Genomic DNA, 12,067 nt, shown 5'->3' with positions numbered 1-12,067 from the left:
AGGTACTAACATAATTTTATTATGCACCACTAGCCTGAAGGATTTACAATATTATGTGAGTCGTGTATTTTTAATGTCCGCCAAATTGTTTGTTTTATTTATCAATTTAGTAGCCAAGCTCAATAAGGCAAATTTAGTAGCCAAGCTCAATAAGGCAAATTTAGTAGCCAAGCTCAATAAGGCAAATTTAAGTAATAAAGCAATAGATATACAGTATTACCGCTTACATTATAATAAACAAAGTAACGGTACATCAAACATATTACAGGGTGTGCCAAAAGTGTGATTTACTAAATTATCAACATTAGGATATAACATTATCGGAAGCATCTCTCACATTCTCACTGCCTCGACTATGAAGAATTATCGCTATAACAGTAACGACCCGCATGTCATCAAAACTATAACTTTTCAATACAAATAGAACAATGCAGATCTAACCCCGCTTTGGATTTAAACTTTTCTTCTGACGTATTTAATGAATCAATAATTATGATTGTAGATAAATGTATATTGATCAAAGAAATGTGGCCAAGAGGCACATGGAGACAGCGGATATTGAAAATAGACGGTTCACATATTAAGAGTATTAATTTATCGTATGCGTGAGAAGGCGAGTTAATACTATTTTTAATATTAATAAATACAATAGTCATGTACAAAATCATATTTTCTAACTAAAATAATTTAAACATAAATAGCTAGCTATCTTTGGAAAATCTTCAACTCATTTTGAAATATACAAATAAAATTTGGAAATAATTGCATCTTTTGATATAATTACCCGATAATTATATTTTGTACTGTGTTAATTCATGATAATGTGTGATAATATATTATTTAAAACTAATTTTTAATAACCTCATGTGTCAAATGATATTTTTCAATTCAGGCAACATTGACATTTGATAAAATTACACAAATGCATGATTATAGTACATAATAATTCTAGATAAAATTATTGACATATTATATCTTATTTAGCGAATGATTTTTATTGTCATTTTATTCAACAACTCTGTCAATTATCACCGTAATTAGAAATAATTTTAAAATGGTTTATGAATTTTGAACACCTGCATAATATATTATAAAGACATAAAATGTGTATGAAAGTATGCAGATGTTTCCTGTCGATAGATTGTATTAATTCAATAAACCATCTGAGCAAATAATCTAAGCGATTGACATTTTTTTTATCTGATAATGCAATATTTTGATATTGATAGGAAGTTTAATGATAAAATGAGTGCATTTTTTTAATATTATATCAAAAGTTCTCATAAAATATACATACATTTACCACTATACAAAACAAATATCCAAAAAGCACCTCTTACGCTGATGGACTATTTATATTCTGAAGGTGAAACTAACAATAATCATGATTAAATTAGCTGCAAATCATTTTGCATTGTAAGTTCACAGTTGCGTTGACATTTATTGACCAGGGCCGTAATTATCCGCCATTATTTGGATTTATGTAAATAAATAACTGAACCAAACCACTGACGTTGTTATCGATTCAATCATGCTAAATGCTGACCCTATCAAACTTAATGTGATAAAAAATGTTTGCAGGATCCTTTCCAGACATTAATTCATTTGAAATGTCTGACTCGTCTGGCATGTCTGACTCGTCGATTGCACCATAGGAATCGAGTCGTGAAAATGTAAAAAGCGTGTACATTCAGTTGTAATATAATAATATGATGTCATAGAGATTTAAAAGGGAAAAGATTAATCATTCCTATTTTTATTTCCCTATCTGGCTTACGTGAAAGCCGATTTCATATGAACAATGAGGAACCCTAAGTGACCTCACCAGATTTGTATTGTATCACTCGCGGACTGCCGCATGAGCAAGAGAAAGAGAGATGTGAATCCCCGCAATTTAAAGTGAGGCATAGGTTCCCCTTTACCATCGCAAAGTACGAAAAAAGTTTGACAAAAAATGCAATGATCGTCCAAAAGAAGACCAATACTGATAATTTTCATGACAACTAAGGTGAAAGGGTATTTGTAAGTGTAGTGTTATAGTTTATGTTATAACGTCTCAGTTTCCTGAGCCAAATATAATGTCTGTTCAAGATGAAGAATGACAATGGAAAAATATGGTGCGGTAGATCGCTGCCAGAGATGTAGATCACAACCTACATGAAGTCGGACATGCCTGACATAGATCTCTATCCGGATGAAGGCCTCTTGTAGGTCTTTCCGCTCATCCTCATCCAGGATTATTTCTTGACATATACTTCCGTGAATACAAGTTATGTACATATAATAATATACCTAATTATTAGAATGTGAAGTATTACAAAATAAAATTCTTATTGATTAACAATATAGTACCTAAGTGTTCCATATTTTAGCTAAAATATAAATAATAGCAACTGCCAACACGACTTATTGATTTAGTATATAAATAGCATCTTTTAGGAATATTATAAAATTTATACATTTATATGTTTATGTTGAGCAACCGACTCCCTGTTACGTGATGCTCCGATTTGATAAATGAAAATAACAAAAAACAATAACAGATCTTAATAAAAAAATTAACAATTACAACGGCATTTACGAAAATAGTGTGATAATCACACTGATTCAAATTGTACAATTGTTTTCAATTGATGGCAAGTTTGACTTTTACAATGAGACAGACTATAAAAATTAATGTTTTGTAGTTGCTTAGCTGTATATTCTGCCCTCATAGAATCACAACCGTAACTGATTTTTGTAAGAATAGGGTTACAGTTAGGACATTTTTTTTTAATAGTTTTACAATACTGTCCACCAAAAATGTCACGTGTCAGCAGACGTGTTCATTATCAAATAATACGAATTGGGTACTACATAATATTGTGTTTAATTTTGATTAATAAAAACTTTATTGAACATACATAATCAGGAACATGGCTATTAGTAAAAATATTGATGCCGGTTAAAAAAAATATATTAGCAAGTGCAAATACGTTAAAACTAAAATTAGGAAAGATCCAGATGCTATAATATCTAGGAATTAAGGCAAATATCTATGGTTAATACCATGATTCAAAATCACAAAAAGATGGTCGCCGATATTAACAAAATTTGATAAACACTTCTGATGCATAGTTATTGGTTCGTCATGATTAGATATGAGGCGTCTAATTCCAAAAAGCGATAAGTCCACATTTGGTCAAAATCGAGAAAAAAATACGCACGTATTCTTTGTATAATTTTACACAATATGTATTGATCTATAAATTCCAAAACGCGACATAACCCTACGAAAAAAAGTATTTTAAGTCTCGATTTATTACAAAAAGCGTCAAGTCCGTGTTTCATATTATTTAAAGCTTGGTTTATTTCGCGCGTATTTAATTCAACCAATAAGGGAACGTTCAACATTGAAAAGGGCGTCTCCCATGCCATAGCATCTGGTAAACTTATGACAGTGCCACGGAAATATGTGCCTTATGCGGCGTAAATTAAAAAGTGAAGTACAAATAGCGCTACATCCAATTTTATTTTGCCTATATTTATTACATTTAAGAGTTTATCGGATGAAACAAATTGCCATTTGGTTCGAATTTCGACATAGAATACAACGGAGAAAATAATCTCACGTTAAAACAAATAATTGGAGCTTGAAACATAAAAACGTTGTTTCCCGAAAATATTGAATTGTGGAGTTGTCGCTTTTTGTAATTAGACGCCTCATATTATGGTGCAGGTACCTAAATTGGTAAAGGACATTAGCTGGAATCATGGTTCGAATTCGGCGAGGCATCAATATTTTTTCTATTAGGTTTGCTACTTGTTCAATAAAAAATGCTACATTTGTGAATATAGAAACTTAATAATGTGATTGAGGAAATATGAACAGTTTTATGTCGAAAACTTTATCAATAATCATTTAGTATTGAGTTAAGGTCTCAAAAGCCAGTACATATTTCCTAGAACAAGTTATATGGGTAAATTTTCTGATAATGTTATAGAAAGCAAAATAGCCTTGAAAATAAATTTGTAAAATTGAATTCAGTCAGAGTAGACAAAAAGTTGAGTTCTTTCTATCTTAGGTAGACATTTTTACCGCACGTAAACTTTGATTATTTGATAACGATTACCATAGAATGTTAGCTTTAAAAATTCTGAAGTTGCCCCCAATAAGCCACAATGTAAATATAATATTATATACTTATAATAATAATAATGTGATTACATTTTTGATTTCCACCGGGATGATAAGGATAACAGACAATTTTAAATATACGACTATATTTCTTACGATTACCGAGTGGGTGAGCTTGTTTTAAGTTCCCAAATAAGCATAGTATAATAATATTAATAGGAATTGAGTCAGTGGAATTTTACACAATCTGATAATTTTTTTTAAATTAATTACTCCAGTCATATTTATTAGGGTTTTACCTGGAAATAATTCCCTTATTGAATGTTAATTTTCTAATTGTATTTCTTAATATTATAACTGCATTAACACTGAGCCTCCCTTTTAAGGGAATTCTTTCAAGGTAAGGGATTATTTTCACCTAATATGACTGGCGTATAATAGCAATATTTATGGGAATTCGCAATACAGCAATTTAATAGAGCATACATTGCACAAATTCTACCTATCTACCTAACCTAACCCACCTATATAGTATATACACGTCCCATACAAGTCAAACACAGAAAAAATTTTCATTTTACATGCACAGAATTCACGTTTTCTCATTTGCATGTAGTTTCTCCATTCCTGTTTCATTTTAGTAGAATTCCCAGATTTTACATTTATACTTCTCGCTATTTACGTTTATAAATATTCGAAATTCAATTAATATTACATACTTATTAAAATTAAAAATCCTTTTTTATTAACACGTTCAATTCAACGGATGACAGAATTGAAAAGAATTCCAGATACATGCATGCTTTTTATTTATAGATGTCATGTCTGTAGTGCCCAAGCCAAGGTTACACAGCGCGATTGTATAATTTTGTTGTTTTTTCAATGTCTCGGCAAAGAAAATTATTTTTGGTTCAAAAGAAAACTAACAATCTCGAAAAAGTGAAAGAACATGTTGACATAATATGCTACAATTCAATTTGTATGATTTTTAATCAGACCCTTCAAAAAACGTAAAATTGAGATTTCACTCTAAGGTGTTTCTCAAAATAATAGGGTTGTCATTTGGGCACTTATTAATATCAAAGCATCAGTTATACGATTAGGGTCAATAGAGACTTTTGCGAATCTAATCTAATCTTTTCTGAAATATTTACGAAATCAAATTAATGGAGCTCAATTCAAAACCGTCTCAAAGGGAGACGACAAATAAGTATTATTTCATAGAGAATGTGGATTATAAAATGCGGATTCTACGTATGCCCTGTTCATTGCATCAATATTTAAATAGGTATTATCTAAATCTAAAACAACGGGTGGCAACGGTAAAATATATTTTTAGAATAAATTGTTTCAAATTATCACAGTATTGGCGTAAACGATTCCAAAATAAATCAATTGTGATAAATCTAATATTTTGATTTGTCAGAGCACTTTTGAGCAGAATGTTTCATGGCAATCCGTGAAAGTCAAAGTCAGTGTATAGCTGCTCCACCCGCTCGTACACTTCGTCGCAAGTCCTCAACGTTTCCGGAAGAATGTTCATGGCGTCTTCCAACGCAGCCTCGCAACCGAATATCTGTAATGTAAATATAACCGGGCCATATCAGAAGGGCAGTCTAAAGCCGGCACCAAATTTTGTAGTTTTGTTTGGTAAACCTATTTTTTAAACTCGATTGATTTTAAAGAATAATCAAAAGCGTTTGAGTGATGAAATCAAGAAAAAACGGCCGCATTTGGAGAAAAAGATAGTTTTGTTTCATCAAGACAATGCACCAGTTCACACATCCGTTATCGTGATGGCCATAGTCAATGAGTTAAAGTTCGAATTGCTTCCTCATGCAGCCTATTCACCAGATTTAGCCCCTCGGATTATTTTCTGTTTCCAAACTTGACTCCAACAATGAAGAGGTGGAGTCTGCGGTTGATGGCTATTTTGAGGAGCTCGACGATTCTCACTATAAACAGGGTATCGAAGCTATTGAACATCGCTGGGAAAAGTGTATCGAACTAAAAGGAGACTATGTAGAGAAACAAAGAAATTTTTTGTGTTTTTTTTGTTGGGTCGTTAGGTTCTCAGTGATATATATACCTTTTGCAGCAAATCTTGTCGTGCCGGTAACGCGTGCATGGCGAACATGGCGGCTTGTCTGATATACCACGGATGAAATTGAGCTAACGAATCACTGTAGGCGACCTGGCAGACTGTGCAAGTATTTGCAGTAGCATCACTCTCTCCCAGTGTTTTTAAAAACAATCTGATAAAGTCTAAAAACACAGAATGCAAATATAACATATCAATTGCTCTCCAATAATACTATGAGCATAGGTTGTTAACATCTATTGAATTTATAACCTGAAGTATAACGATGCTACTTGCTTACTGTCTTCTACAATCATATTGGCCTCAATGATGACTTGTTTGATTATAAACTGTCCTGATCGAAAAGACGGCAAACCAAATACTGCATGTTCAAGGCTCGTTAATAAATGTTGAAAATAATGTGGGGAATGAAATCAAACGCAGAATGATCATTACTATTAGGTGCTTCTACGGTGTGTTAAAACAAATTAAATTCAAACAATTATTATCCAGGAAAATAAAATACGGCTGTACAAAGCTCTCACAAGGCAAACACTGACATGGACCATGCGCTCCACTGATTACCGGCAACTGATGATGTGCGAGTACAGGGTTTTCAGGAAGATTCTCGGCCCGACCTGCGAAAATGAAATATGGCAGAAGCGGTTGTCGCAGTGTTCAACCACGATCTGGGACAGAGGGCATCAGCGGCTGCGGTGCCCGTGATGATAATAATTATCTGAATAAATAGAATTAAAATTTGTTTTTACACACCTAGCCCTCTGTGCAACCGAAGCAAAGTTCTGGAGCCCGATGTGAAATCTGTCTTTTCATGGATGCCCGTGTCCTTTTCAAATTTCATCATGGTCCTAAACGACTCGTAATATGCTGAATTATCACTTTTGGCATGTTTTTCCATTATTTTTATTTTACTTTTCACGTCGCTGCTCACAAAGGAGAAGACGGAACCGATCAAATTCAAAAACCTGAAATTAAATTAATTCATAAGTATGGTTTGAAAAATAAAGATTTTTGTTAATTCCACAAAATTTGAGTTATTCTTGTTGACAGCTGTTTTGGCCTATAGACCCATCGGCAGAACGATGATGAGATAACCGATTTAATCGTGAATTATTATATATTTCTTATCTAAAGAAACACAAACAATAAAATAATGCAGCCATATCAATAATCCATTCAATGGAAAACTAAATAATATATTAATGAACACTTTCACGGACATGCAGGTTATAACTGGGACTATTAAAACCCCTAATCGATTTTAAAGTTCGGTTCTGATCGGTTAGATTTACTGTACACTGAGTGCATCCGCAATTCAAACATTTCAAAAAAATAGCCAGATGTTTGAAATATTTAAAAAAAAAAAACAAGAAATTGCTGTTCTGACATTACTATGGAAATGTTAATTACAGATAATGAACACATGCATGATGCATAATGAAATTGCAACGAAACTGTATATGTATCTGAAATACTATTCAAAAAACAAATGTTCAAATGAAAAACACTATGTTGTGGACTATATTATATAGATAGACTATAAAGAGCCTTCGTTATGAATACGGAGAAAAGAAAAGAATCAATGAAATCAATATTAGAGCTATTTTAGGAAATTGATTGCATTCAATAATAAATGTACCTACATTAATAACTATGAATACTATGGATTTTTGGGTTCATTTTTGATTAAATTATAAATATTCTCATGTATTATTTTTTTGGAGGACACTAATTGATGCTGCGAGTAGGACTTCTGAACGGTTAACTCTGCCCCTGGTTTCAATGTAGAAAAACAAATAGGGTTTAGTTCTGGGTCTTTAAAAAACCAATATACTATAATTATAGGTACATTAAACCTTGTTTTCATTGGTAGAGTTAGCGGTAGAGTAGTTAGTAGTAGAGCATAGTTACTATCCAAGCTAGTCGACTCGACCTTATTTGATAGAGTACCCATCAGTGGCGAAGGGTGACTTTTGGAAAGAGGTAAGCTGTGGAGATCAGAGAAAAAGAGCACACTTGTCAGGTAACTTACGGGAAATAAGAAGATAATACTTACGATATTACTACTGATGAATAGGTGCACACTAATGACAACGACACACTGGTCATAGGTTTCACCGCCGAATTTGTCAAATTATTTAAATCACTTATGGCAGTAGAATTCCACGCATACTTTCTTTACCAAACAATACGCATCGCCAACAAAAAAGTTTGTTTAATGTATAACTGCCAGTTAAAAACAAATATTTATCATTTATAAATTGTTGTGAAAATGTCTAATATAAGTTTTTTTGCTGTATTCAAATCTAAATGAACCCTTGGAAGGTCAAGCTTTGATAATTTTTAAATGCAATCGTTCGCACATTTTCTACCGGGACACTACACAATTTAATAAATACTTATATATTTAAAGCACTGGCGAATGATTTCGGTACAATATGAGACAATTTATCCACATTCACAGTAACACAATGAATTTTGTATTATAAAATAAACCTTTACCACCGCTTTGACATGTCAAAATGACATAAACTGTGAATAGCATGTTATGTCTGTCTATGACTGAAGTAACCTAAATAATAATCGCGAATTAATACAATATTTATTTTTAATAACAATTTATAAATTATATGTGATCGAACACAATAGTTATTATTTTTTTTAATCATCCTTATTATTTATTATTTGCTTTTAAAGATAAGCAAAGACAATAAACAAATCAACATTTCGAATAAGCTTGTCTGTTAACGCTTCTGAGTCTCGAACAAAAACCCAGACATGCATGAAGTTGGCAACTGAATTTCGGTAGAAAATTCGGCTTGGATTATCGTTGAAATAATTCTAAAAATAGCACTCACGTTGGACGTTCCGTCATTTATTTTTGATTTGAAACATGACTAAATTAAAAGCTCTACTTATAAATAACGACGATAGATGGCAATCAATATTTTTATTATAAACTACAATGTCCTACAATATAGATATTTATTTATATAAATTAAATACTTGAAAATAGAAGGTAAGCTTTAAATAATCGCTTAGTATGGAGCCTTCGCCACTGGTACCCATACATACACATTAGATAAAAATTTTCAAACACGCGATAATGAAACAAAAAAAAAATACCTGGCGTCATCATGAACAGTACCATTAGGCTGTGGAAATCGGTAATGGGGAAAGACAAGATGCGAAGTTACAATCCCACCGTGCAATTGTCCTGCATTCTACACTACCAATTACTTTTCATTGGTAGAACTAGAAGGATAGTAAGTACTTTCCACGATACTTTACTGTTAACTCTACCAATGAAAGCGAGGCTTTATGGATAATTTATTTTAATTTCAAAATGGCCCATATTATTTTTTCAAGATATCCTCACCAGGTGGAGCACACATTGCATACACATACCACAGATTGTAGGTATTCAACCACATTTAAAAGAAAACTTTTATAAAAGATATACAGTACTCTCAGTAATCCGCCGCTCGATTATCCGACAACTTCTATAAGTAATCTACCGTTATTTTTACTAGTAGAAAGCACAAAATTAAGCTCTATAATTCGCCGTTATTCAATTGTCAAATTCAGTAGACCGCCGCGTACAAGCATACAACACAGATGAGACAGGTTTATTTTGTAAAATTCTCCTTCTTATAACGTACGTTCATCGCGAAGAAAGTAATGTACCAGGAAGGAAAGTGCCCAAAGACCGCATCACAATTATGCCGTGCTCCAATGCAACCGGGACACAATGAAGCTTTTGGTCATAGGGAAGGCCAGAAATCGTAAGCCATTCAAGAATATCTGCCTCACTGAACAACTGGTTGTGTCAAGTGATTTACTGTTTAATATTTAATTAATAAACTTGGTTTATAAATATGTATAATTTAGTAAATACTTAAAACCGTAATTTGCTAGTACAAATTTCTCAAAACTATTTTTACGAAATACCTGTTTTAATTTGTTATATGCATATTACACTATAATCCGCCACTTTCATGAATTGGACATTTGTCTGGTTTTTGGGGTGGCAGATTACTGAGAGAGTAAATCGTAAAGTATATATTTAATAACTAGCTCCAGCAGGATGGACGATGACAAAAAATAATAGAATATTAAAAAAAAACAGAACGTTGAGATTTTAAGGGATTCCGGTTTGTATAATTATGGGTTCTCAGGATTTGGTTCAATTACTAGAAAGACAGTTGAAGCAGACATGAAATACATGCAAATGTATGGCAGATTGATATTATATGTCTAATACGAAAAAACATATACCCATTTGTTTTTTAAACAAAAACCTTGAAAATAATACGTACCCGAAGTGTCGGAAGTGGTAAAAGATAAGCAGTGCAGCAGATTAAATCAAGTGATGTACTACACTGTGTACTTTCTATGAAAATTAATTAATAAAACATATTCTCAATAAAATAAAATAAAATAAAACTTTGTTCCCGTCTTCCATTTGCATTCACAACATATGTAAAGATCGCTCACTTGACTAATTCATTGTATCCTTCGATGTATTTAGGAATTTTCACATCACCGCCATCGCCGAGACTTAGTTTAAAGTTTTCATTAACTTCCACTAAGTTTAAAAATGTATTGGATGACATCCCTACAACTTATATGGCGAGTTTTACCCAAAATTATGGCAGATACAAGACAACTTTACTGTCTGTATCTGTAAACCAAATTAAAATCTGACGTTTTGATAACTGTCACTTGTCACTCTTGTCAGTCTTGTCAGTCATAACCATAGAGTCATAACCAGTGTTGCCATCTTTTGGTCACCGAATAGTATGCGGTCCAATATTTCGATTTTCGGCAAAAATTACATCTGTTGAAAATGTACAGGTTTTTTGTTTCTCACAAAAAAATAGAAAATTAATTTGAGAAATTTTGAGGCCCTTTTTTTATCTATGTACCGTCGTGACCCCGAACTTCGCCTAGTTTTAGTGTGATTTTGCGTAATATCATAAAAATTAAAATGTTTTCGTAACTAGTAATTATATCCAATGATGTATTGCGTTGTCAATTTTGTACAAGTGACATGAAATTTCACATTTTGTAGGAAAAACATTAATTTTTGATCATTGAAAGACACCAGGCGAAGCATGGTGTACTTACCCGAACTTCGCCCAGCGTCGTATTTTTCAAATGTAGCCATATATATAAATAAAGGAAAAGATTTAATAGTAAATAGATGTGTTCAAAACAATATGAACCATAGTGATGGGTGTATAAGGTTCAATTTAGCAAGATATTGGTAGTAGGCGAAGTACCGAACCTGTTCTGGCGTGTTTTCATACATTAGATAAACTTCTGTCAGTTTGTCAATAAAACTAATGTGGAATAATTTTAATAGTTATTTATGAATTTTTTTGAACATAGTAGTAAGTATAAAAAAGTAACATTTGTTTACAACTGCAATAAACTAAATTAACTACACATATGCCTATACATATTTAAAAATATGTTATAATCATTAGAATACAACTTATTAACATATTGAAAAATCGTTTAAAACTACTGAATCAAAATCAAAATTTCTCTGCGATAATATGGGTTCAGTTCGTGTAGAACCAAAACAATATCGGTTTTAATGATTTGAGAATTATAACCAATGAAAATATAAAAAATGAACATTTGTTTACAACTACAATTAATTAATTTAAATCAACTATACATGTAAGTATACTAATAACGAAAAAAATACAAATCAATCGCATTCGATTAGAATGCCATAGATAAAAAATGATAGTGATACACCACTGTTACAGGCGGGCTTCTCCCGGTGTAAAATAATCATTTAGTAGTCATAAGTCGAAACGTAACCCTGACCTCTA

At 32.1% G+C, this 12,067-nt stretch overlaps 1 protein-coding gene and 1 long non-coding RNA gene across 2 annotated transcripts; one reads left to right on the top strand and one right to left on the bottom strand.

The window, feature by feature from the left end:
* LOC147074720 (uncharacterized) lies at positions 1-240 on the top strand. The gene is made up of 2 exons (XR_015070258.1): positions 1-127; positions 182-240. It is a non-coding gene; the product is annotated as an uncharacterized LOC147074720 (long non-coding RNA).
* A 3,973-nt stretch (positions 241-4,213) lies between these two features.
* On the bottom strand, positions 4,214-10,978 carry LOC147074719 (ceramide-1-phosphate transfer protein). Its single transcript, XM_085943760.1, has 4 exons — positions 10,716-10,978; positions 6,972-7,183; positions 6,207-6,382; positions 4,214-5,693 (listed from the first exon to the last, which is right to left on the bottom strand). Exons 1-4 carry the CDS (start codon positions 10,832-10,834, stop codon positions 5,565-5,567), a joined length of 636 nt encoding a protein of 211 aa, XP_085799886.1. The 5' UTR covers positions 10,835-10,978; the 3' UTR covers positions 4,214-5,564.
* Between the last annotated feature and the right edge of the window lie 1,089 nt (positions 10,979-12,067).

The sequence above is a fragment of the Rhyacophila brunnea genome, unplaced genomic scaffold (assembly GCF_057557595.1).
Source record: "Rhyacophila brunnea isolate RB1 unplaced genomic scaffold, BYU_Rbru_1.0 scaffold_16, whole genome shotgun sequence".
NCBI lineage: Eukaryota > Metazoa > Arthropoda > Insecta > Trichoptera > Rhyacophilidae > Rhyacophila > Rhyacophila brunnea.
This window is presented reverse-complemented; position numbering and strand designations above follow the sequence as displayed.

What these genes read in the sequence shown, in the direction of transcription:
- LOC147074719 (XM_085943760.1), bottom strand. Translation starts at nt 10,834, where the DNA reads ATGTCATCCAATACATTTTTAAACTTAGTGGAAGTTAATGAAAACTTT. An exon ending in TCGGTTGCACAGAGGGCTAG is followed by an intron (nt 6,383 to 6,971) that starts GTGTGTAAAAAC and finishes CTGTGTTTTTAG; the next exon opens with ACTTTATCAGATTGTTTTTA. An exon ending in GACAAGATTTGCTGCAAAAG is followed by an intron (nt 5,694 to 6,206) that starts GTATATATATCA and finishes TTTACATTACAG; the next exon opens with ATATTCGGTTGCGAGGCTGC.